General features: G+C 43.1%; 3 protein-coding genes across 10 annotated transcripts in view; 1 reads left to right on the top strand and 2 right to left on the bottom strand.

The window, feature by feature from the left end:
- plxna3 (plexin A3) overlaps positions 1-4,908 on the bottom strand; it is an 86,609-nt gene extending 81,701 nt beyond the window's left edge. For both annotated transcript variants that reach the window (XM_061684436.1, XM_061684420.1), the window contains exon 1: positions 4,541-4,908. The gene's annotated coding sequence lies outside the window, so the exon portion shown is untranslated. The remainder of the gene's footprint in view (positions 1-4,540) is intronic.
- A 3,946-nt stretch (positions 4,909-8,854) lies between these two features.
- On the bottom strand, positions 8,855-16,466 carry ptpn18 (protein tyrosine phosphatase non-receptor type 18). Of its 2 annotated transcripts, none has more exons than XR_009769082.1 (5): positions 16,339-16,466; positions 12,710-12,798; positions 11,773-11,939; positions 9,770-9,889; positions 8,855-9,027 (listed from the first exon to the last, which is right to left on the bottom strand). XR_009769082.1 is itself a non-coding variant. In XM_061684449.1 (5 exons), the coding sequence occupies exons 2-5, from the start codon at positions 12,784-12,786 to the stop codon at positions 8,966-8,968; spliced, it is 381 nt and encodes a 126-aa protein (XP_061540433.1). In that variant the 5' UTR covers positions 12,787-12,798; positions 16,339-16,466; the 3' UTR covers positions 8,859-8,965. The 2 variants fall into 2 exon arrangements, 1 of the variants encoding a protein (XP_061540433.1); XM_061684449.1 differs by having other exon boundaries at positions 8,859-9,027; positions 9,815-9,889.
- An 819-nt stretch (positions 16,467-17,285) lies between these two features.
- Positions 17,286-27,298, top strand: part of gripap1 (GRIP1 associated protein 1) — a 49,352-nt gene continuing 39,339 nt past the window's right edge. For 2 of the 6 annotated variants that reach the window (XM_061684468.1, XM_061684488.1), the window contains exons 1-6: positions 17,286-17,591; positions 18,118-18,184; positions 18,277-18,338; positions 18,424-18,450; positions 20,842-20,949; positions 21,031-21,193. In XM_061684468.1, coding sequence (XP_061540452.1) covers positions 17,550-17,591; positions 18,118-18,184; positions 18,277-18,338; positions 18,424-18,450; positions 20,842-20,949; positions 21,031-21,193 — 469 coding nt within the window. In that variant the 5' untranslated portion in view covers positions 17,286-17,549. Of the gene's footprint in view, positions 17,592-18,117; positions 18,185-18,276; positions 18,339-18,423; positions 18,451-20,809; positions 20,950-21,030; positions 21,194-27,298 lie in introns of those variants that run through there. The other 4 variants (XM_061684477.1, XM_061684496.1, XM_061684504.1 and 1 more) reach the window with 3 other exon arrangements.

Raw genomic sequence — 27,298 nt, forward strand, 5'->3', positions numbered from 1 at the left:
CGTAGAGATCAACAGACCGGAAGAGGCGGCGCGGGATCAGTCCTTAAAACCAGAAGCACGTGGGATAACCCCTGTTGATGACAGCAAACGTCAACATATATTTGATTGACAGGTAAAGGGCTCATCTTCAGCGTACCAACCACAGTCTTGCAGCTAGAGGGCGGCCCTTATTTTTCATGATTTCAGAGGCATAAAAAACCACCAACGATATAATCATTTATCGTGATATTTTTGGGGAAAATATATCGTCATTAAAAAATGTTTATCGTGACAGGCCTAGTTAATAGTGTTTAACAGTGTTGTAGTAAATATGTTATACATCGAGGGCTGATTGGTGTAGCATTCTGGGGTCGGGGTGGGGGCAGCGAATGCTTGTTTTTTGTTATTATTTTTATTAATATATAATAATAGATATTTGTATCTCTTTTTCGCCTGTTCTTGTATCTCTTTGTCTTGAATGTTTTATTTTGTCTTGTTGAGAGAGAGAAAATATTGGAATGATGTATGTACATAATCTTTAAAAAATTAAGAACGTGGGAATATTCTGAAAAAAAGAAGATACGTGGGAATTTAAACTGTGAAGAATGCACAGTCTACTTTCAAGCTCTGTCTCTCTCTCACACGCACACACACACACACACACACACACACGGAGTCCCCACTGCTGCAGGTCAGGGGTCATCTAGAGCGGAAAAGAAAAGGGCCAAGTGATTGTTTCCTTTCAGTTGTTCTGCATATCCTGTCTTCTGTGTGTGTGTGTGTGTGTGTCTGTGTGTGTATGTGTGTGTGCGTGTGTATGAAATGTTAGGAGCCTTACAGGACTGACAAGAAGATTGCACCGAGATGAGCTATGACCCCAGCCACCTGCAGAATAAGCTCAGGTTAGGTCTAGCTTTGACACACACACATGCGCGCGAGCACACAATCAATATCACATAATAACAGTGCAGTGACATCTTTCTTGTAATAACATGATGAGGAACATTCTGGAGAGCAGACAGCGGAAATCTCATTATCATTACACCGATGACATCATGAAAGCACACACACAAAAACAAACACAAGCACACACACAAGAACACGTGCAGTGAAGGAAGCCTACAGGTTAAACAACCCTAAAAAGAAAATTTCATAATGATTGTAAACAAGAGGCGCCAGGGTACGTTAGGGTGGCAGAACGTGAATGACTACCGCTGACCTGAATTGAAATAATGACAAAAACCTGCTGGTTTAGGTTGTTGTTGTTTTTTCCTTCCCCCCCAAAAAACAAATTAATTCAGCACAACCTTTGGGTGAAGAGGCTAAATTGAGTGGATATCGTAAATTGTTGTACAGAGAACATCATAAGGCTTCACTTGTAAAGGGCCAGACTGGGAACGAAACCTCCATCACCCGGTTTGTGGAAGACGTTTTCTCACATCCATATAACATGTTTGGCTGGGTTGTCTGAGTAATTTAGCAACACATATTGGCTAGCGTGCTAGTTAACGTCAGGTCTTGTTTAAGTTAAAGTTAAGTTGAAGTGCTAATGCTAGCTAGGATTTACCCAGCTGCAAAAAAATTAGGTACACTTAATGTCTCGGCCCAGGCTAACAAAAAACAGTTTCGATTGTAAAACTTTCTTTGTTAGGCTTACTTTGAACTATCCACTGTCCAAAATTGAACAGTTGGTGCAATATAGTCACTTACATTAGCCAAGGTTAAGGCATTTCAATTATTTCTATCTCCTCAATTAACTAACATTGAGTCTCGCTTCTCAGCTGTTTATCTAACGTAACATCTTTTCGACTGACACTTCACAAATTTCCCATTTCCTCAATCGCTCTGCATTAGTCAAATGACATGTAAGGGTGTGTTTATTAGTGGCACCAACAGAGAAAGCTCTGACTTTTACCACCCTTTAGTATTTGTGACATGATAGTGAAACGGTCTATCAAATTACAAGTGACAGGATTTCTCAAAAATGACACACTGTCAAAATGCTGATCTGGCTGGCTGACAAGTTTTAGTTAAAAATATCCGCCAATAAGCTGGTATGGGACGAAATTCCGAGTGGTCCTCCAATTCGATGCGTAATAATGACCGTAACGTTTCAAACAGCGTCACTTGCCCTAAAAACTAAATAGCACAAATGGAACATTATTGGTGCAGAGCAGTAAAATAGGTCATGTACTTAGTCATCCATTATTTTTTCCCTGAATGTATTTGTTATGAAGGATTTTAGAGGTGTTTGATGTGCTCAATCCATGTTTTTCAAAAAAATTCCGCAAAAGATGGCCGCTACTTGCTACTCGTTACTAATAAAATCTGATCTGGTGGAATGAGAGGCAGGAAATTATGTCATTACACCGCTAACAACAACAACAAATGTGTGTTGTTGTCAGTGACAAGGACAATTTAGAGTGACCCATAACATACACACCATATATAATAAATACATGTTTATCAACTCGATGTACGAAGGATGTATCTATAGTTTATATTTTTTATACATAATATATGTATATCGTGTATTTATATGCATGTGTGTGTACAGGAAGAACAGACTTAAAGAAATGGCAGCCAAGTGGAGACTGCGGAGAAAAAAAATATTGCAGCATCGACAGCTAACTAGCTGATTAAACGTTAGCGCTTATATTCACTTTGCTGTAACTGCTCAATGAGCAAGCAACAGCGCTTTATGTAAATACTGCAGGACTGATTTCAAATGATACCTGTGATTTTTCTTCCTGTTTTGTGCCCGCTACCAAGCAGTTTTTTTATTGTGTTGATTAAGATTGTTAGTCAAGTAGTGCCTCCTAAAACTTACAATAAATTTGCCCACAACACCAGTATCATCAATCGACACAAAATTGGTTGGACACGTTTATCGAAACAGGACACATGAAAAGTCTCACACATGCACAAAATTTAACAGAAAGTTTTGGTTTGAAGCATCCATTTTGGGTCAATTGCAGAGTTGGTACTTTGATGAACTCCTAACAGGAAATTGGCATAAATGAGCCCAAATCTCAAACAGGTATACTAGACGGATGACATGAACTTAATTGTGAAACTTTTTTGTCTACGACAGGCATCTAGTGTGAGTTGACCTATATATATATTGACATATATATATATATGTGTGTGTGTGTGTATATGGCGATGTGTATTTATTTATTTATTTATATTTATATATAGGCGGCACGGTGGACAATTGGTTAGCACATCTGCCTTCAAATCCCGGCCCCACCTGTGTGGAGTTTGCATGTTCTCCCGTGCCTGTGTGGGTTTTCTCCGGGCACTCTGGTTTCCTTCACACAGACTCAAACCCTAGGACCTCAGAACTGTGAAGCAGTTGTGTTAAGCACCTGCCTACCATGCTGCCAAGCGAAGACCAAAAATAATTCATCCATCAATCCATTTTCTATACCGCTTATCATAAGTCACGGGTGAGCTGTAGCCTATCCCAGCTGATTTTGGGCAATAGGCACTGTGGCCCGTGGACTGGTTGCCAGCCAATCACAGGGCACAAATAGATCAGCATTCACACTCACACCTCATCCACTGTGTGGCCCACCAAAGACCATTTCTCCATATAAATCACTAATCAATTCATGGGTTACGCTAAATTGTCCTTATAATGCTCCATTGATGTGAATGGTTATTTGTCTATTTGTGCCAGCAACTGGCTGGCGACCAGTCCAGGGTTACCCCGCCTCTCACTCCAGCTCACCCACGACCCTAATAAGGATAAGCGGTGGAAAAAATTGATGAATTAATTCAAGGATCAACAACGTTCTCTGGATATCAATGGATCACTGATGCCGAATGGTGACGTCATATGCGATCTGTCATTTTATCGAAGATCTCTGACTGACTGATTGAACGATTGACTGGTTGATCTACTGGATGATCAGAGGCTCCTTCAGAGACCAATCCGCTTTCATTCAACACTCCAATCCGATGTGACGTGACATTATCGATCGCTGATAAGACGCAACTCGCCCCTCCCCGCCAGCAGCACATGGAGGTGGAATGACAAACATGGACCAAGCCTTGGACCCCCCCCCCCCCAAACAACCCCCTCTTTGTTCTTCTTTAATGGATCAGTGTCTGGAGTCCCTCTGCTTGAAGGCCCTATCCAAGACACACACACACACACACACCTCCCCCTTTATACCAACACATGAACTCGCACAGGCATTAATGGCCTCTTTAACCTCCTCCCTTTTTTGGGAAGAGGGGGGGGGGGTACCGACCCCCCACCACCACCACCAGGCACGAGGACACCAACGTTCGGCGTGTCGTGGGTCAAATCGCGCAGCCCCACCTGGGTTGATCTTCCCCTCCCCCCGGACCCCCCTCACACGCGACCCTCCTTAGACACAGTCCTTCCCAGTGGGGGAATGGTGAAAAAGGCGCACAAAAACACAGCACGATATGAGCGTGGATGCGCGCATTTGAAGTGAGACACCGTCATCCAACGCAACCCCCACGCCCCCTCCCTCCATTCCCCTCAAACCCCTTTCCCACCACCACCATGAGCTAGCGGACGTACCTGGAAGCAGACAGGAGTGCAGGGTCGGGAGGGGTGGGGGGATTGTTCCGGTTAGCTCGTGAATCCAAAGTGTCTCGTGTGGCTTTCTCCTCTCATGAAGGCTGCGAGAGACCAGCCGGTACCGGAAGAGGTCCACTGCTGAATTGCCCCGCTGTTACTGTACCGGTACCGACAACAACAGGGCGGATAATCCAGAGAGAAACGAAAGAGAGAGAGAGAGAGAGAGAGAGAGAGAGAGCGAGCGAGCGAGAGAGAGAGAGCGAGAGAGAGAGAGAGAGAGAGACGGCCCATGCGCTCATTCACACTCAACCTGCTTCGGCTCGGCTCGGCTCAGTGTATGTATGCGTGTGTGTTTGCGTGTGTGTGTCTGTGGGCGCGTGCGCGCGAGAGAGACCCCCATTTGGACCGTACCACCACTCGACTCAAGAAAGGGGTGGAAAGTTAATTTGATGAGACCTATTTAACAATATTCTATGTAATGTTCCATAAAATGAAATATAATATGCTGTGATGCTTAGTTCACGTCTAGTAATGCAATTTGACGCCACGCGGCATCACATTTGACTTAAAAAAAATACGTTCGGGGCACAAAAAAAACCCAAACTGCGTGTGATTTGGTACGCTCCAAACAGAATCTGCTGTTTTTCTCTTCTTTAAGCAGATGTGGCGAGAGAGAGAGAGAGAGAGAGAGAGAGAGAGAGAGAGAGAGAGAGAGCGCGTGTGTGTGTGTGTGAGAGAGAGAGAGAGAGAGAGAGAGAGAGATTGGTGCAGCACTTCGAATGGAGAAAAGCAAATGGGCGACACGCACACACACACACACACACACTATTGTACACTTGTATGGGGTTAGAAAAATGGATGGATGGACACACAGATCCGAAAGAGCATTTGCAAAAGAGTGTGACTGCTGAGCGATGATGTCAACAAAGACAGAAATGCACGCATTACAGCATATCATAGCAATTACCATACAGCATGTCAAACATGCCCCCTAGTGGGTGTGAGGAGTATAGAGGTTTTCCAGATGGTCAAAATGCAAAAACACAAACATTTGAAATTGTACTGATACATGGGTGCAGGCAGCGTGGGCTCAATTCCAACTCAGTGTGAATGTGAGAGCGAATGGTTGTCTGACTGTACTTCATATGCATCCTGCAATTGACTGGCGACCAGTCAAGGATCTAGTCTACCATTCGGCCGAAGTCAGCTGGGATAGGCTCCAGTTCCCCGCGACCCTAAACAAGATAAGCGATCCACAAAATGTAAAGAAAGATGGAAATTATACCAAGCTGTACTCTTTGTTCTTCGATTGTCTTATGAACAGAGAGATGATCCTATTGTCAATAAAAGAAACACAAATCGAAAGAACAATCAAATACACCGCACTGTTATTGATGACAACATGATGATTTTGTGGTGAATCTTAGTACTATGTTCTGTACGGGCAATGAAAATGTGTTATTACGACGCTATTATGAATTGTGTGAGTCCATTGAAATGGTACAAAACATTAAACGCATCACATCAGGCAAAACTATTTGCATTTCTGCCACTAAATCTGTGGAATACTGCCATTGCTGCTCGAGTACCGACCAGAACTAGGCAGGGCAATTGTGTTTCTTTGAATGCAGTTATTGTAGAATGGCTTTATTGTGATATTATTGCTATAGTTGGCAAAATACAATGATTCCCACCTTCAATAAAGAACCTCCAAAATGTTGCAGCTCGAGTACTGCTCAGACCTAGGCGAGGCTATCACGTTCCTTTGACTGCATTTGAGTAAATTAAAGGCTACTCTCCTGTGGAACCATCTTCCAGATCCAACCCTATACCACTTAATCTGGAGCAGCATATCCAGTTTACTTTGGTCGGTAGAAGCTCAGTACACCCATATAGACAAACAATAGACTGGTTGCCTGTCAAAGTCAGGGCACTTGGAGACAAATATTGGACTGGTTGCCAATCAATGTCAGTCTAACATTATGACATGTTTTTGGAAGCAAACCGGAATGCCTAAAGAGTTCAGATTTTAACCACAAACCTCCCCGCTGTAAAGCAGGCATGGAAACTACATCTCCACTATCTTTCTCCTATCCAAACCACCATCCCAATATTTCAAAGTAGACTGCTGACTCAGGCATATCCTGGGTCATCCCTAATTTATGTCATCATTAGTCAAAAAATATCATATTGACTGGACTTCAGGTTTATGCAAAGATAATAAAATGTTCGTGCTGGGGGAGGGGGGGGTGCTGATTAGTATGGCAACAGCCTCCTCATCAGTGAGGACTGATGGGTCACGTGGTTGCAGGGTGTGAGCCAGCAGAACCAGAAACATTCCTAAGTGGAGGCCCAGGCCCAAAATAACGTCTGCTGACTTTTAAGGTTTGAACGTTGAAGCCTGTAATCATTCCACCGCTTCTGCCTCTGTCATTTTATTCACTTGATGTTTTCATCTTTTTTCCACTCTCACACTCACACATGCACACACACACACACACACACACACGCACAAGCATGCACACACACACACACACACACACATACATACACACTCACTAGGCGGCAGGCTGAGAGGGAAGGAAGGAGGGAAGGAGACAAAAAAGATGGCCAGAAAAAAAAGAACCACAGATGAGGAATGTTTGCTTCTGTGGTTAGAAGAAGCAGGAAATGACATCGTGACAAGGATTGCTACTTCCTGTTCAACATTGTTGCCTCCAACCCATGACGGAGCAGCGGGGATGGAGGCCGTGCAATGGTGACGATGAGGTTGTTGTCATGGTTACCTATAAGCTTCGCTTTGACCTGATTGTTTAAAAAATACATCAACAAGGAGGCGAAACTTGAAAGGGGAGCTGCTGTGTTGCCTAGCAACACGATCTCCTTCCTAAATCACATCATCACGTGAAATCGAATCACTCATCCCTCGTTTTGTCAGTCTCACTTCTCTCTACTTTTATGTTCATGCGGCAGCTTATTGCTAAGCTAAGACCTTAAATGCGTCACAGTGTGGCCAGAGCGCACGGTAAACTGCTAAATGCTCCAGAATATCATCACAAAATGTTTCCACTTTTTATGGTTGTGTACATTGTTCCTCTATGTGCGGGAGGTTATTTGCCAAGCAAAGGTCATGGTTGTTTTTCTATGCGCAGGGATTGGTTACTATGCTAAGATGTTGAATGTTCTTGTATGTTTATTGGGTACAGTACTTGTTATGCTAAGAATATGAACGTTCATCTATGTTCGAGAGTTACATGCTGAGCTAAGAACACGGATATTTCTCTATGCTCAGGGCTAGTTGCAAAGTTAAGATGCTAAAAGCTCCTCCATGTTTAGGGTTAGTTGCTAATTGAGGAGCTAAATGTTCCTTTATGTCTTTGTGCTAGTTGCTAATTAAGGCGCTAAATGTTCCTTTATGTTTAGGGGCTAGTTGCTAAAATACTCTGCTTAATGCTCCTCTATGTACAGGGGTTAGTAGCAAATTAAGGTGCTAAAGGCTCATCTGTGTTCAGGGCCTGGCATCTAGGCGAAGACGCTAAATGCTCCTCAATGTTCGGGGGCTAGTCGCTAATTAAAATGTTAAAGGCTGCGCCACATTCATCAACTTCTTTCTAAGATAAGAAAATGAACAATCCTCTATATTTGGGGGGGGGGGGGGGGTTGCTAAGCTAAAAGGCTATGTTTAGGAGCTAGGTGCTGATTAAAATGCATATGTAAGATGGATATACAACTTACACAACTTTAAAACACTGTATGCGAGTCTTATATTGTATAATGGGACATGGGTGTCAACAGTTGCATATATCTATGCTTAGTTCATAACGATGGAAATTACATGACGGTAAAACTCTCAAATATGCTCTGTAATGTCAAGCCCTGTTCCTCAATATTCAGGAGGCTATTTGCTAAACCTAAGACGCTAAATGCTCCTGTATGTTCAAGAGCTAGTTGATAGGCTAAGAAAATGTAGAGTATGTTCCTTACTCAATGTGTTGGGACTGTTTAAAATACTCAAGACACTAAAGACTCCTATATGTTCAGGGGCCAGTTGCTTAACTATGATGCCAAAGGCTCCTCTGTGTTCCGAGGGTTAGTTTAATAAGACATTAAGATGGTTAATTAAGACGTGAAAAGCTGCTCCATATACATCAGCTATTTGCTTAGGTAAGAAGATGAATGTTCCTCTGCGTTCGGGGGATAGTTACTAAGCTCAAATGGTAAATGTTCCTTTGTGTTTAGGGGCTCCTTGCTAAACTAAGAAGATTAACGCTCCTCTATGTTCAGGGGCTAGTTGCTAAATGAAGAGATTAAATGCTCTAAATTCATGTTTCAGACAAGTACTTGATAATTTGTTTTAATTTAGACAAGAACAAACATATATAGTACAAATTACGAACACGTCCAATTGTGCTTGGTGGCCACCTGTCATGTCCAGCCAGCAGGTGGTGGTCTGGGTCCGCTTGGCTTCTGAACCCGGCAATTAAATTCTAAAACAGAACCCAAATGATAATGAGTTAAAGAACTGTACGTTAAAATGTCTGCCACACTACATGCATATCTTTTTCTTGTTCACTTTCACCTTTTTCGTTGCTCACTTGTTACCCCTTTCCTTCCTTACATTCTTACTTCCTAGTTGTCATCTCTTTCCTTCATTCCTTGTGTTCTTTTCTCGCTCACTTGTCACCGCTTTCCTTTCTTCCTTACCTCTTTCTAATCCATCCATCCATCCATCCATTTTCTGAGCTGCTTCTCCTCACTAGGGTCGCAGGCGTGCTGAAGCCTATCCCCGCTATCATCGGGGAGGAGGCGGGGTACACCCTGAACTGGTTGCCAGCCAATCGCAGGACACATACAAACAACCAAACAAACAACCAGTCGCACTCACAGTCACACTTACGGGCAATTTAGAGTCATCAATTAACCTACCATGCATGTTTTTGGGCTGTGGGAGAAAACCGGAGTTTCCGGAGAAAACCCACGCAGGCACGGGGATAACATGCCAACTCCACACAGGCGGGGCCAGGGATTGAACCTCGGTCCTAAGAACTGTGAGGCAGATGCTCTAACCAGTCGTCCACCGTGCCGGCATTCTTTCTAATCCCCCCTTTTTATTTAATTGTTCACTTGTCACTTCTTTCCTCATTCAATAATCATCTATTTTCTCACTCGCTTGTAACCTTTTTACTCATTCACTTCTCAACTACAGGTATTCCCTCACTCCGTTCTCACCTCTTTCCGCCTAGCTTGGAAAACATTTGTAGAATATCCACTGACCTAGGCTGTCACACACACACATGTCGTTCATATCTGTCACCGAGGTGGAAAAGTCTTCGTAATCGTTGTGTGTGCCTGGAAGAAGAAGAAGAAGAAGAAGAAGAAGAATCATCTTTTATTGTCATGAACATGCATGCATGCACACGAAATTTGTTCTCTGCATTTAACCCATCACAGTGAACACATACACATGTTAGTGGAACACACTGGAGCAGAGGGAGCATTTCAGGGTATCAGTGTCTTGCTCAAGGACACCACAGCTGTGAGTCCGGGGGATGTTGGTGGATGGTCAAGTTGGGGTTTTGAACCTAGGTCCCCCACGGTGGCAGGCGATGATCTTAACCATTGGGCCACGGCCATGAGTAATAAGAATATCCATCCATTTTCCAAACCGCTGAATAATTATATTTTTCTTAAGAGTTCTATTTCTTTAGAAATTGTGTGAATGCTAAAGATCTGACTTGAATTAATTGAAATTGAAGAAATGTTGAATGTGAGACTGAAAAATACTGAAATTTTAAATAATAGAGGCACACAAAAGACACTTAAAGACCCTGTAAAGCGACAAAAAAAGCTTTTAAATTTGACAGCACAGAGACAAGAATTGTTAACAAGCCTGGTAAATTTGACTGAATTAAAAACAAAATCATCAAGTATGTAAAATAAGGCTCCAAAATCCCAAAAAATAGAGCCCACCTACCAGTGAGAGGATGCTGCGGGCGAGCCCGCTGAATGCCCTGAAAATCCACCCCGCTCAACCTTCACCTGTCAATTAAATACGTTCTTTCGTGCAGTATGTGCTCAAGTGTCTGTAGTCAGCCACAAAGGCTGAATAATGTGTGCTGTTCTCTTTAATAAACAGCGAACTTTCCCTTAGATGTCGCTGTTATGTGGGGACCCAAACAACAACAGCTAGCGAGGTGCTACTATATTAAACCTACCTGCCGTTAGCTCTTTAGCTCGTGGGCTAGCGAACATAATAAACAATTAACAATAAACGGTTGTGTGGAGTATTGGATGAACCCAGTGCCGGGCCGGAAACCCCTTACTAGCCGCTAGTAGCCAACAAATTCCCAGTGGAGCCTTCCAAATCGCCATCAGCATGCTCCGTGTATCACACCATAACACTTCAGAGAAGATGCATTTTCTGGGATTGTAGGTAGAGCGAGCTGGCTAACTGCACACTGTAGTGGTAGAAATAGGCTATTACTAAGTAACTCACAATTGACGGATAGCCATAGAAGAAAAGAGACTCTAAGGTGTCCTCGTGGCGCAACGGTAGCGCGTCTGACTACAGATCAGAAGGTTGTGTGTTCAAATCATGTTGGGGTCACTAACATTTATGGGCAGCTATGGCCCAATGGTCAAGATCATCGGCTGCCCCCGTGGGGAACCTAGGTTCAAGACCCCGACTGGACCCTCAGCCAACATCCCGTGGACTCATGGCTGTGGTGTCCTTGAGCAAGACACTAATAATACCCCAAACTGCTCCCTGGGTGCTTCAGCTGCTCCCTGCTCCACACACAAGCACAAGTGTGTGTTCCACACACAAGTGTGTGTTCCACACACAAGTGTGTGTTCACTGTGATGGGTAAAATGCAGAGAACAAGTTTCATGTGCATGCATGCATGTATGTTCATGACAATAAAGGTGATTCTTCTTCTTCTAAGTACTTACATAGTGCGGGGTGGCCTATATGGTCAAGCCCAAGTGTGTACTGGGGTTTATTTTAACCCCGCACAAAAAGTCAGTACAACTGAGATGGTTAAAAAAAAAAGTTTAACGCTACATCTCAAACAATTCAGTACTAAATGGTTCTCAGACTTTGTATGTTTTCAGCACTTATCTTCAAACATATTTAATGTATTTAGAAACAAAATACAAAAATAACTTCACAGGGTCTTTCATGAAAAGGAGACCTTAATTGCTAATATGTTCCCTGGGTGAGCGCACATTACCTGAAACCTGTTCCGCACTAGCGCTAATCGCTAATCCTGCCAATACCGCCGTGCGTTTGGCAGTACAAACTGAGTTCACAGCGCCCTCCGGAGTTCCAACCATGCTGTACAACGGCGCTGTTGTGGGCTGTGGCTCGTTGTCATAGTGATGGGAGCCATGCAGTGTTCTAGTGAACATAAAAAAGGAATGAAGAAAAGAGGTGAAGAGTGAATGAGGAAATAAGAAAATGAGGGGAGGACATAGCTGAGCAAGTAAAGAAGAACATAAGGAAGGGAACAGAGGTGAAAAGTAAACAGGGAAAGAGGGACATGGGGAAGGAAAGAGGTGACGCATGGAGAAGGAAAGAAAAGGAAGGAAGGAAGGAAGGTGACAAGGAGGCGACAATTGAGGAGGTGACGTGTGAGGAAAAAGGTGAGATGTAACAAGGAAAAGATGGAAGGAAGGACAAAAAGAAGGGAGGAGGTGAAAAGTGAAGTGTGATGAGTGTGCAAAGAAAGAACATAAAGAAGGAAAGAAGGGACAAGTGAAGGAAAAAAGAACACAGGAACGAAAGAATGAAAGAAAGAGCTGAGAAGTGAAGAAGAAAGAAGAACATCAGGAGGGAGGAAAGAGGTGACAAGGGAGCAAGGAGAAGAACATGAGGAAAGAAGGATGGAAGGAAAGAAGGGAGGAACAAGGAAGGAAAGAGGTAACACGTGAACAAGGAAACAGGTGACAAGTGAACAAGGAAAGAACATGAGGAAGGAAGGAAGAGGTGACAAGTGAATAATGAAAGAGATGAAGAGTGAACAAGGAAAGCGGTGAGAAGTAAAAAATGGAAGAAGAAGATAAGGAAGGAAGGTAGGACGGAGAGAAGAACAGGGGAGGATAGGTGATCAAGGAAACAAGAACATAGTAAGGGAGAAAGAAGGCATGAATGGCTGCACGTGCATGTACCTGTTTTCAGACGGTGGGTGTGGCTGTTTGGGTTTGTTGACCACAGCGTACGTCATGTCACTCATGTCGTCTCTCATTCAATTTGCTGTCTGGGCAGTGAGACAACAGGTCACCAATGCTAATGCTAGTGTAGCATTACCTGAGCAGCTAGCATAGCTTCGGATTGTTCACTTTTCACCTCTTTCCTTCTTTACTTGTCACCTTTTCTTCCTCCCGTATGTTCTTCTTGTTCCCTTGTCAATTCTTTCCTTCCCTGTTCCTCTCTCCTTTTTTCTTCACAGCTTTTTCCTTTTTCACTCCTCATTTCTTGTTCACTTTATCACCTCTTTCCTTGGTGACTTTTTACCCTTTTCCTTCCTTATTTTCTTCTCCCCTTGTTTAATTGTCACCTTTGTTTACCCATCACCTCTTCACATCCATATGGTCTTTCCTTCTTTACGTCACCCTTTTCCTTCCTTTGTTCTTCTTTCCTTGTTGATGTCTTACCTCTTTGTTTGTTCATTTGTCACTTCTTTAGTTGTATCCTCATGTTCTTCCTTCCTTGTTCACTTGTCACTGCTTTCCTTCCCTATGTTCTTCTTTCCTTGTTCACTTGTCACTTTTTCTTTCGTTCCTTGTTTACTTGTCACCCCTAGTTCACATCATCGCTTTCCTTCCTATGTTCTTCTTCCCTTGTTTACATCTCATCTCTGGTTTCATTTGTCACCTCTTTCCTTGTTCAACTGTCACTACTTTCCTTCCTTCTTTTTTTACTTGCCACCTCTCTCCTTGTTTACTGATCACCCCGACCATGGGCTCATCTCAAGTCTCTTAATTGCAACGTTCCTAGCTCCTCAGTCCTCAAAACATTGAAAGTGACCCGGAAGTTGTTGTCACGCCACCATATTAAGGAGCGTCTCCATTTTCTTAAAACCTGCATTGAGGAAAGAGCATCTAGTATTGAGAAGCTTCCAAGAGCTAGTTTAAATTGAGGGATGTCTTATGTATCCAATGCAGAAGTATCCTAGTTCCTCGATGGTTACGAATTAAAATGGGCGTGCACCAGCTGGAACGTAATTGGAGCAGAACTTCAAATAAAATACATAATGTTGTTTTCTTCATTCATTGATTATTTTAGTTTGGATATTCATATTTTGCCAAGTGTCTGTTCTATTTGGGGCAGTATTTGATATCAAAATGACTTCATCACACTGACTGGCTCATGGTTACTACATACGCCGAACCAACCACCTATTTCTGTTTGTATCGCAGGCTGTCATTTTGTCCAATGCATTTGGGCACATAAAGAAAATAAAAACATTCTGTTTGTTCTACACGTTTTCATTCAACGTAATGGATAACCAGCACATCAACACTTTACTTATTTACGAATCACTCCAAATATGTGCTGTGTGACGGGTGGAGGTGGGGGTTGGGGGGCGTGACTGTGAGTGCGAATGGTTGTTTGTTTCTATGTGCCCTGCGATTGGCTGGCAACCAGTTCAGGGTGTACCCCGCCTCCTGCCCGATGACAACTGGGATAGGCTCCAGCACGCCCGCGACCCTAGTGAGGAGAAGCGGCTCAGAAAATGGATGGATGGATGGATATATGACTTTAATTTAATCCCACTTTAAATATTAAGCATTAAGTGGACATTTGTGGCGATAACAATTCTGTCATGCAGACGATTCATTTGTGACACGCGTCATGGACGTGATGTCATCTTTACTAGACGCCCTATATTAAATGATGTCATCAAGGAACGATCGGCTTATTTCCCCGAAACATTGCTGCCTCCTCCCGCCTCGCCCTTCTGTCAATCTCCTTGAGCGAGGATCTAAAAAGTTGCAAATAGAGAAATGAGATGAGCGCCTTATATTTTTCTTTCCCTGTTTACATTTAACCTCTTTCCAGCTGTCTTTGTGTTCTTTTTTTCTTGCGCATCAACCTTTTCTTTCGTTATGTACTTCTTTCCTTTTTCACTTGCCACCTCTTTCCTTCCTTGCTTCTCGCCTCTTTCCTTGTTCACTTGTCATCCCTTTCTGTCCCTATGTTCCACAACCCCAATTCCAATGAAGGTGGGACGTTGTCCATCCATCCATCCATTTTCTGAGCCGCTTCTCCTCACTAGGGTCGCGGGCATGCTGGAGCCTATCCCAGCTGTCATCGGGCAGGAGGCGGGGTACACCCTGAACTGGTTGCCAGCCAATCACAGGGTACATACAAACAAACAACCATTCGCACTCACAGTCACGCCTACGGGCAATTTAGAGTCTCCAATTCATGCATGTTTTTTGGGATGTGGGAGGAAACCGGAGTGCCCGGAGAAAACCCACGCAGGCACGGGGAGAACATGCAAACTCCACACAGGCGGGGACGGGGATTGAACCCCGCACTTCAGAACTGTGAGGCTGACGCTCTAACCAGTTGCCCACCGTGCCGCCGGTGGGACGTTGTGTTAAATATAAATAAAAACAGAATACAATGATTTTCAAATCAGGTTCAATCTATATTTAATTAAATACACTACAAAGACAAGATATTTCATGTTCAAACTGCTAAACTTTATTGTCTTTAGAAAATTATCATTAACTTCGAATTTTATGGCTGCAACACATTCCAAAAAAGCTGGGACAGGGTCATGTTTACCACTGTGTTAAATCACATTTTCTTTTAACAACATTCAATAAACGTTTGGGAACTGAGGACACGAATTGTTGAAGTGCATCTTAGATGAGCTCGGGCCCAGAGAAGCTGGCAGCGTTTCTGGGTGTTGTTGATAAATGGCTTTTGCTTTGCATAGTAGAGTTTCAAGTTGCACTTACGGATGTAGCGCCAATCTGTATTTACTGACATTTGTTTTCTGAAGTGTTCCTGAGCCCATGTGGTGATATCCTTCACACATTGATGTCGGTTTTTGATGCAGTGCCGCCTGAGGGATCGAAGGTCACGGGCATTCAATGTTGGTTTTCGGCCTGTGAATGACTGAGCAATTCAGGGAAGCTCCTTTTATACCCAATCATGGCACCACCTGTTCCCAATTAGCCTGTTCACTTGTGGGATGTTCCAAACAGGTGTTTGATGAGCATTCCTCAACTTTCTCAGTCTTTTTTGCCACCTGTCCCAGCTTTTTGGGAACGTGTTGCAGCCATAAAATTCTAAGTTAATGATAATTTGCTAAAAACAAAAAAGTTTATCAGTTTGAACATTAAATATCTTGTCTTTGTAGTGTATTCAATTAAATATAGGTTGAACATGATTTGCAAATCATTGTATTCTGTTTTTATTTATGTTTAACACAACATCCCAACTTCATTGGAATTGGGGTTGTATAACCTTGGTCACCTCATTCCTTTCTTTTGCTCTTATTTCCCTGTTTTCTTTGTTCACTTCTCACCGCTTTCCTTGTTCACGTGTCATCTACTTCCTTGTGTTATTGTCCTTGTTCATGTCTCCTCTTTCCTTCCTTGTTCTTTTTTTGTCCTTCACTTGTCACCACTTTTCTCTGTTCTTATTTACTTGTTCACTTGTCACCTCTTTCCTTGTTCTTGTTCTTTTTCTTCTCTGCTAACACACTCCAAATCATGTTTATGTCATCTTCATGTCCCACGCAAACAAAGATGCATAAAGTCAAAAAAAGTGTACCAACCCGTTAGTTGACTGTGTTCTCCATGCTCGTCGTGCTTCAAAGATTAAAAAGTGAAGTCCAACAAAACAGAAGATTCACTTCTCTCCAACGGTATAATTTACATAGAGGAAGTGTTGCTTCCTATTTTCTGGGCTGTGTCACTGTGTAAATTCTGCCACCACGCCTGTCAGCCAATCAGCATTGGTCAAACATGCCGTTTCATGCCACCCATGTCATGTGTCGGTCAGAGAGCAGCGGGTGAATATAACCATGGTAACCGGCACACCAACGTGCACACATACCTAAGCGGCTATTAGCTCACTAAAGTACATGATGGCTCATTTAATGACCTCCCCCATGGCCTGCCCCCTCACACACACAGCATTGTGGGTCATATGAAGAAAGAAAGACTTTCATAGTGGTCTGCAGGGTGGCTGTGGCTCAGTAGGTAGAGTGGGTCATCCAGTGACTGAAGGGTAGCTTGTTCAAATCCCAGCTCCGACTGTCTGCATGTTGAAGTGTCCTTGGGCAAGACACTGAACCCTAATTTGCTCCCAGTGGGCATGGCAGAAGTTGCCCATTGGTGTGTGAATGTGAGTCTTTGTAAAGGGCTTTGGGCACTGTGATAGTGTAGATAAAGCACTATATAAGTGCAGTCCATTCACTCACAGCCATAAGGGGGTGGTCGTAGTAGTATTGTGGTACTTTTGTGCTAAATGTTGCAATAGTGTTGCACTACTGTTGCGGTTGTGTTGTACTAATGTTATAGTTATGCTGTGGTAGTGTTGTGCTAATGTAGTAAATTTACCATTTGTGCTACAGTTACTGCGGCAGTAAAATACGGAGGTCAGAGTTCATCGTTGTGTGTGCTGCTGACAGTGCTGAGTCCTGAGCACGCGCAGTATGACGTCATGTACCTGTTCTTGTTCTGGTGACACCGGCCAATTACACATGAGCGCTCCCTGCTTGCTGTATAATAAGCAAGGTTGCCATCTTTCTGAAAATGACCAAATGTGGATTTTTTTTGCCATGACGAAGACATTTTGTTTTTGCCCCCGCCAAAAATAAATAAACGATGACGTCACACACAGGCAGGTGAATGTCAAGCTCGGAAAGAAGCGTCCGAGTGGGCGCTCTGTCCCCGCGACGCTCGCTCTTCCCATCTCTGCTCTGAGTTCGTCGGCTCTCCCCTTAGCCTTAGTTTAGCCTAGCGAGCCGCCAGCAATCACATTATGTCGCAGGCGCTTTCAGAGGAGGAGTTTCACCGTATGCAGGTAAGAACAACACTGCACTTCACTTTTCCCCCAAAGATACCAACTGAATATTTTGGCTGTTAACTCATGCTAACCGCTTGGGGATGGACGACCGCTGCCTGAACGAGCATATTTTGTGCAGTTAGCTTAGCCTAGCAACCCCGTGACACAAGCAAGGCTGCATTCATGTGGTTGTCATCTTTAAAGCAAAGTGTGACAGAACTCATCTAGCTGGTGTGCACGGTAAACACTACTGTGCTAGCCGTTTCAGCATCAACAACCATCCGTATGACGAAGGCACTCAACGACAGCCGTTTAGTGGGAGAATGTAGTCATTTATAACATACAGTTCCATGTCATGTCACTGATCCACGGAAGTGCTCAGAGAATTGCAGCTTATGTATTTAAAAAGGTACAGTAGCACTACAAAGTAGCTTGATGCTAATCACATGACTTGGCATGACGTGTGTGTGTGTGCGTGCGTGCGTGCGCGCGCGTGCGTGTGTGCGTGCGTGTGCGTGTGTGTGCGTGCGCGCGTGGTCATCAGACTCAACTGCTGGAGTTGAGGACACAAAACTATCAGCTGTCTGATGAGCTGAGGAAGAACTCTGTTGGTAAACAAAACTTCTGTGTCTGTCTGGTGCTCCCTCACTAGCATCTTTATGATATCACATGATAATGACAATGATCATTCGTTGTCTTACAGAGCTGAGCGCCTTGCGTCAGAAAAATGTGGTGCTGGAAAGAGATTTTGTCAAAGCACAGAAGGTAAAGGTGTTTTTATTATTATAAATATTGGTATTATTATATTATGATCAATCTTGTTTCATGTTTGGTACTTCTCTGTCCTCAGGCTCTGAATAAGAGTAAAAGAGCGCAGGTGAGTGGGGGGCTTGCTTGTTACCAGGGTTACGAGTGCGCCCTCTAGTGGTTGACCCCTCTCACGTCACTACCATGCCAGAATGAACCTCCGCTTTTTGAGTAATCCGCTCGATACCGAACGTAATGTGACCAACACGGAATAGTTGACTTCCTGTGTATGCTTTGTTAAAGATCAAAACTACGATTGATTACATTATTCTTTGAAGCTGAACTTGCTCAACTATTTTCTTTATGGCTGGTGTCTTCAGACAAACGTTAAATACATGTATGTAATTTATTTATACAAATATGATATCATACGTGTAAACATGAAAGAAGCCCAAACACCGTCTTGTGTTTAAAAGGTAGACGTTTAAAGTTCGTACGAGTGCTTTGAGACGGTCCTCTTCCCCATTCCCAAGCGAGGCGTAAGTACTAGTACCTTTTTTCCCGAATGCGGAAGTAATTTGCGGATATACTGAATTGATGCCCACAAAAAAGGCTTGTAATTGCCTATACTTGTCACAAGAAGGCACCAGTGCACATTTTCCTTGTTAGACATGGCTTTGGCCCGAGCACAAATCAGCAAATTGGTGAGTTTTAGCCAAAAACGAAGGATAGTTTCCCCTAAAAATCCGCAAGTAGGGGAAATTGCAAATGCGCAGGGGTTCACTGCACAAGAGTTGCACAACAACAGCGACATGACCACAACAGTAACACAACACTGCCCCAGTGTCACAATAGTAGCACAACTGTACACTAGCAGAACTTCATACCACAATACTAGTATGGCATAGTAGCACAAGAGTAGCACAGCAGAACCGCACCACTACTAGAAAAGTAGCACATAGCTAAGATGGGACTACACAACACTCTTGCAACTGTACCACAACACAAATACAACCGTAGTCCAACACTAACACAATGTCACAACAGTACTACACTATACTAAAACAGCACTACGTACAGGCCTCTTTATTCTCCTGCGCTCGCGCAGCCGACAACGCCCGCATTGCATCACTTGACCGACGATTTGGCCCGCGCGGCCCCTATGCGTCACTTGACGCGCACACAGCAAAAATTGTTGCTGCACGTAGAATGTCGCGGAGATCATCTCTCGTGATTGGTCCGTTTTAGTCACATGCTGTGATGACGTACTCAGCGTGCCCCTTGGTTCTACATACCATCTACGCCGCCGCCTTCTTGATTGATTTTGCAGCATAATTAAACGTATCATCTAGGTCCATTTGTTCTAGCAGACACTGTTCCACGGTCGACATTGTTGTTACTTTGTTCCTTGTTACGGAAAGGAAAGTAAAAACCGCTACCGGAAAAGGCCAAAAAATGCAGAGGAAACTCCATCAAGTGGTGTCCTAGCCAAGACCAGCCGTAGCGACAACTGCAGTACATTTTCAAAACTGCGCGCGTGGGTTGTGCTCGAGTATAAAGGCGCAAACTGCGCGCAGGATAGCCGCAGTGAGGTCAGCGCGGTAGCTGCCCGCACGAGTATAAAGAAGCCTTACCCCAACACTATTACAGTCACACCACAGTGCTATAACATTACCACAATATAACTACAATGGTAGCACACTACTACGATGGTAGTGCAACACAACTACTACACCACAATACTCCTACAACAGTGGTATAACACTACTGCAACAGTATGGCAACACTTCTACAACATTAGCACAACATTACCACACTACTCTAATAATAACAGTACACCATAGCACTACTACAATAGTAGCACTACACCACAACAGTAGCACAACTCTACGAAAATAGCAGCGCAACACAACTACTACAGTACCACAACACTACTGTCAGAGTACAGCAAAACTTCTATAACATCAGCAAAATATTGCCACACTACTACAATAATAGCATTTCACCACAACATTACTACAATAGTAGCACTACTTCACAACACAACATTAACACACTACTAAAATAGTAGCACTATAACACAACAGTAGCACAACTCTATACTCAATAGTAGTGCAACACAACTACAATACCAAACACTACTACAACAGTAGAGCAACACTTCTACAACAACACAACTACAACAGTAACACTAGCATAGTGTCACACACAACTGCAGTACAACAGTAGAACAACACTCCTACAACAATAGCACAACACAACAGTAGCACATAACACAACACTACTACAACAGTAGCACTACACTACCACAACAGAAACACAACACAATTATAGCACTATGCAACAGAGGCACAGCACTATTACAACAGTACCACACCACTAACAGGGTGTCAAAGCAGTACTACAACCTTAGAATAACAAAACTATAACAATAGCTCACTATAACAGTAGCACAACAAGAGTACCACTCTCACTGGCCAATTAATTAGGTACCCCTGAAGTCAAAGTAACCCGTCTGCAGGAAGTGGAAGCGCTGCTGAGCGAGAATGAGATGCTTCAGGGGAAACTTCACAGTCAGGAAGAAGACTTTCGACTTCAGAACAGCACACTCATGGCTGAGCTCTCCAAGGTACTGCCAGCGTTGGTCACAGATGGATGAACTTCAACGGGTCGGCATTTTTCACTCCCCTTGTCTTCTGGTCGCTTCCAGTTGTGCATGCAAATTGAGCAGCTGGAAGAGGAAAACCAGCACCTCAAGGAAGAGGGCGGGGCCGCAGCTTCCCAGCTGAGCCCTAATGCCGCCGCCAGTCCTGCTGATGAAGAACTGCTGCGCCTCAAGGCTGAGAACGCCACACTGCTGAAGAAAGTGCGAGGTTAGTTTGTTGAGTTACTGTATCTTTACACACACGGGCAAAGTTCATGTCTTCATAGTTGATGAGTTAAGGGGACATACTTTAGAAAATGTCTTGTAAACAAGTAGAGAAGTGCCTTGAGAAGATATGAGTTGAAGTTGTCCTGTGACAACCAAGGTTGTTATAGTAAACGAAAACAAACAAAATAACAAACTAAAATAAAATAAAAATTGTAAACAAAACAAACCGAGTATGTTTAAAAAAAAACAACAACAACTAACTAAAACAATATTTTACATGTGCAAAACTAACTAAAATTAACTAATTATAGCAAAAATGTCCTTTGTTTTCGTCTTTGTAAATTAATTTCATACATGAGCTTTCGCCGTTGATTTTAAATGTATTTATTTCAGATACATACATTGATACAGAACAGATACAGAAAGCTGGTCGAACAGTCCTTTGGGAATTGTACTTCACTTACTGTGTGTCGCCTAGAAGTGATTTCATCGGACAGCAACGTCGTATTGACGGCTCGCCAGATCAAGCGCAAGTTTTTCCGCGAAGATAACTTTAACATCCAAGCTGTTTGTGTTGCTACGTGTTGCTAATGGAAACGTCGAAGACTGTTAACGACTAGCTTGCGCCTTTGAAGAACCTGCACGGTGGGTATTTGTCTTTCGATATCTGTCTATCGAACAGTCACAAATCTGAAAGTCCACTTGAGAAGTTTGGAAAACATGCAAATAAGAACTTGATTTTTTTAAATCAAACATATAAACACATTTTTAAAAAGGCCAAACTACAGCATGTCTCATGAATGGATTACTCTACCGTTGTGATGCATCTAATCTAACCTTAGTGGCAGGATTTTGCACTGCACTTATTGCACTTCAAATTCTGTGGACTGTTATGCAGTACCCATATTGGATTTGTGGATGGTGGTTCATCTTTTAATAAATTAATACTTTTTTTTTGTAAATTTTTGTTTGTTTGTTTTTATTACACAATACTTGTGATCTTTTTTTTTTATCTCACACTTGACAAATACCCTAAATAAAAAAATTAAAACGAATACTGAAACTAATAAAAACAAAACTGAAACGAAACATTTGTGAAAAACTAGAAACTATTTAAAACTAACAAACCTGCTCTAAAAACGAATTAAAACTGACTGAATTTGAAAAAGAAAAGTCAAAATGAAATAAAAACTAACTACAATGGAAAATCCCAAACAATTATAACCCTGGTGACCACACTCATCTCAAATAATTTTCCCCTACTGAAATGAATGAGTATGCAATGAATCTGTTCCTACCCCCCAACACCTAAATTATTTATTTATTTATTTTTAACAAGAAAAACTGCACTCACCAATATTGGACTGTATAAAAAAACACCAAAGTAAAAATGAGAGATGTCCCGATCCAATCACGTCATCAAAAATCCAGGGTTGATCGCGTGATTTTCAGCTGATTGAAATGGCGTGACAACGATCAGTTTTATTCTTTTTCTAACATTTTAAATGTTACAATGTGACAAAATAATCCAAAGGTACAAAGATCTTTCCAAATGGAAAGGTAATAGCTTCGTTTTATATTAAACAATGTAACATTTTGGGGTATTGTTTTTGTACTTGTATAATATGACCTTTAAGCGACTGTTTGTGTGTGCGTGCGTGATAGACACGCACACAAACACAGTCTCTTTCCTCCCTGAGCGTGCTTTAAACTGTTTAATGACACTGCAGGTGGAGTTTACGGAACTAAACACGCAACAAAAAGAATTACACACGTTGTATATTTAAATACAAGACACACTTGATCGTTTTAGAAATAGCCAACTTAATGCTGAGTCAGTGGAAACCCCCATTGACGGGCTAGCTAGAATTAGCATCACAGGTGGGATTTATCTTCAAATAATGAATATTTATACACAAACATCATAGTAACACATACAGACAGGTAATATAACAATACTCACAGGTATAGATTCTTTCTAATCTGTGAAAAATGATTTAATGTTTTACCAGAATTGTATATTCTTTTTTAGTAATTACGAATACTAATTTATGTTTTGGTTGGTCTTTTAAATATGAAACATTGAGTTTTGATCGTTATACTGTGTGTGTCGGATCGAGACTCTGTATCAGCAGATACTAAAATCAAAAGACTCGGACTTGGTTCCAAAAATGTGATCAGGATATCCCGAGTTATAACAGTTGTGCTCCACATACAGTGGCTGAAATAATTTTTCTCACTATATATACGTCCACAGGTGCTATTGACCTGAAAATTCCACCAGATGTTGGGAACAACCAAGTAATCCATACATACAAAGAAAGTAGAACAAATAAGATCATAAATTAAGTTGCGTGTAAAAATCTGAAATGACACAAGGAAAAAGTTGTCATTTAAGTATTGATTTTTTTATTATTAAAAAGTATTGATGAAGAAAGGGAGGTGCATCAAGCCATGGAAAGCCAAGACAACACCTAAAATCTATCAACAATCAAACAGCAATAGAACTCCTTGTCAGTGCAAATGAAGATCAGATGGTTCAGTCCTAATTGATGGCCTAACAAAAGGTCTCATTGCCAAGGTGTGAGTTAAGACACATCTTACGATGGTTAAGAGCAAAGAGCTGTCTCAAGACCATCGCAAAGTCTTCTTTTCCTTCCGGCTTGTCGCGTTAGGGGTCGCCACAGCGCGTCATCCTTTTCCATGTAAGCCTATCTCCTGCATCCTCCTCTCGAACACCAACTGCCATCATGTCTTCCCTCACGACATCCATCAACCTTCTCTTTGGTCTTCCTCTCGCTCTCTTGCCTGGCAGCTCCATCCTCATCATCCTTCTACCAATATACTCACTATTTGTCCTCTGGACGTGTCCAAACCATCGCTCTCTAACTTTGTCTCCAAAACATCGAACCTCGGCTGTCCCTCTGATGAGCTCATTTCTAATTTTATCCAACCTGGTCACTCCGAGAGCGAACCTCAACATCTTCATTTCCGCCACCTCCAACTCTGCTTCCTGTTGTCTCTTCAGTGCCACTGTCTCTAATCCGTACATCATGGCTGGCCTCACCACTGTTTTATGAACTTTGCCCTTCATCCTAGCAGAGACTCTTCTGTCACATAACACACCTGACACCTTCATCCACCCGTTCCAACCTGCTTGGACCCGTTTCTTCACTTCCTGACCACACTCACCATTGCTCTGGACGGTTGACCCCAAGTATTTAAAGTCCTCCACCCTTGCTATCTCTTCTCCCTGTAGCCTCACTCTTCCCCCACCACTCCTCTCATTCATGCACATATATTCTGTTTTACTTTGGCTAATCTTCATTCCTCTTCTTTCCAGTTCATGCCTCCATCTTTCTAACTGTTGCTCTAGCTGCTCCCTGCTTTCACTGCAGATTACAATGTCATCTGCAAACATCATGGTCCACGGGGATTCCAGTCTAACCTCATCTGTCAGCCTATCCATCACCACTGCATAAAGGAAGGGGCTCAGGGCTGATCCCTGATGCAGTCCCACCTCTGCCTTAAATTCGCCTGTCACACCTACAGCACACCTCACCGCTGTTCTGCTGCCCTCGTACATGTCCTGTATTATTCTAACATACTTCTCTGCCACTCCAGACGTCTGCATGCAGTACCACAGTTCCTCTGTGGGTACTCTGTCATAGGCTTTCTCTAGATCTACAAAGAGACAATGTACTTCCTTCTGACCTTCTCTGTACCATCAACATCCTCAAGGCAAATAATGCATCTGTGGTCCTCTTTCTAGGCATGAAACCATACTGTTGCTCGCAAATACTCACTTCTGTCCTGAGTCGAGCCTTCACTACTCTTTCCCATAACTTCATTGTGTGGCTCATTAACTTTATTCCTCTATAGTTCCCACAGCTCTGCACATCACCTTTGTTCTTAAAAATGGGCACCAGTACACTTTTCCTCCATTCCTCAGGCATCTTCTCACGCACTAGAATTCTATTGAACAAGCTGGTCAAAAATTCCACAGCCACCTCTCCTAGATGCTTCCATACCTCCACAGGAATGTCATCAGGACCAACTGCCTTTCCATTTTTCAACCTCTTTAATGCCTTTCTAACTCCCCCTTACTAATCATTGCCACTTCATGGTCCACCACGCTTGCCTCTTCTACTTTCCCTTCTCTCTCATTTTCCTCATTCATCAACTCCTCAAAGTATTCTTTCCTTCTAGCTAGCACACTGCTGGCACCAGTCAACATATTTCCATCTCTATCTTTAATCACCCTGGACATCCTTCCCATCTCTATCCCTCTGTCTGGCCAACCTGTATAGATCATTTTCTCCTTCTTTAGTGTCCAACCTGCCATACATGTTATCATATGCCTCTTGTTTGGCCTTTGCCACCTCTACCTTTCCCCTGTGTCGCATCTCAATGTATTCCTTTCGCCTCTCCTCGGTCCTCTCAGTGTCCCACTTCTTCTTAGCTAACCTTTTTCCTTGTATGATTTCCTGTACTGTGAGGTTCCACCACCAAGTCTCCTTCTCCCCTTTCCTGCCAGAAGATACACCAAGTACTCTCCTGCCTGCCTCTCTGATCACCTTGGCTGCAGTGGTCCAGTCTTCTGGAAGCTCCTCCCGTCCACTGAGAGCCTGTCTCACCTCTTTCCAAAAAGCCGCACAACACTCTTCCTTTCTCAGCTTCCACCACATGGTTTTCTGCTCTACCTTTGTCTTCCTAATCTTCCTCCCCACCACCAGAGTCATCTTACACACCACCATGCTATGATTTCTAGCCACACTCTCCCCTACCACTACCTTACAGTTGGTAACCTCCTTCAGATTACATCGTCTTCACAAGATGTAGTAATCCACCTGCGTGCTTCTAACTCCGCTCTTGTAGGTCACACTATGTTCGTGCCGCTTCTGGAAAAAAGTGTTCACTACAGCCATTTGCATCCTTGTTGCAAAGTTTACCACCATCTGTCCCTCCAAGTTCCTTTCCTGGATGCCGTACTTACCCATTACTTCTTCATCACCCCTATTTCCTTCATCAACATGTCCATTACAATCTGCACCAATTAAGACTCTCTCTCTGTCTGGGATGCTCAGAACTACTTCGTCGAGCTCCTTCCAGAATTTCTCTTTCACCTCTAGGTCACATCCTACCTGTGGGGCATAGCCACTAATCACATTATACATAACACACTCAATTTCAAGTTTCAGCCTCATCACTCGATCTGATACTCTTTTCACCTCCAAGACATTCTTAGCCAACTCTTCTTTTAAAATAACCCCGACTCCATTTCTCTTCCCATCTACACCATGGTAAAATAATTTAAACCCTGCCCCTAAACTTATAGCCTTACTGCCTTTCCATCTGGTCTCCTGGACACACAATATATCAACCTTTCTCCTTATCATCATGTCAACCAACTCCCGAGTTTTTCCTGTCATAGTCCCAACATTCAAAGTCCCCACATTCAGTTCTAGGCTCTGTGCTTTCCTCCTCTCTTTCTGCCGAAAACCCCGCTTTCCACCTCTTCTTCTTCTTTGACTTCGACCCACAGTAGCTGAATTTCCAACGGCGTCCTGCAGGTTGACGGCGGCGGTGGCGGACGTTGTTAACCCAGGCCACGATGGATCCGGTATGGAATTCTTTGGATGAGCACTCATATTTGTTTGGCAAAGTTTTAAGCCGGATGCCCTTCCTGACGCAACCGTCTGCATTTATCCGGGCTTGGGACCGGCCTACAGTTTGCACTGACTTGTGCCCCCCATAGGGCTGCATTTCAAGACCATCGCAAAGTAATTGTTGCAAAACATAACGATGGCACTGGTTACAGGCGCATATCTAAGCTTCTGGACGTTCCAGTGAGCACGGTTGGGACCATAATACATAAGTGGAAAGCCAAACATACCACCATAAATTTGCCTCGATCAGGTGCGCCTTGCAAAATGTCTGACAGAGGAGTACAAAGAATAATCAGAAGAGTTGTCCAATAGCCAAGGACCGCTTGTGGAGATCTTTAAAAAGACCTAGAATTAGCCAGGTAATGTCACACGGAAAACAGTGAGTCATGCACTCCGCCGCCATGGCCTGTATGCACGCACATCACGCAAGACCCCAT

This window comes from Phycodurus eques, chromosome 1, assembly GCF_024500275.1.
Source record: "Phycodurus eques isolate BA_2022a chromosome 1, UOR_Pequ_1.1, whole genome shotgun sequence".
Classification (NCBI taxonomy): Eukaryota; Metazoa; Chordata; class Actinopteri; order Syngnathiformes; family Syngnathidae; genus Phycodurus; species Phycodurus eques.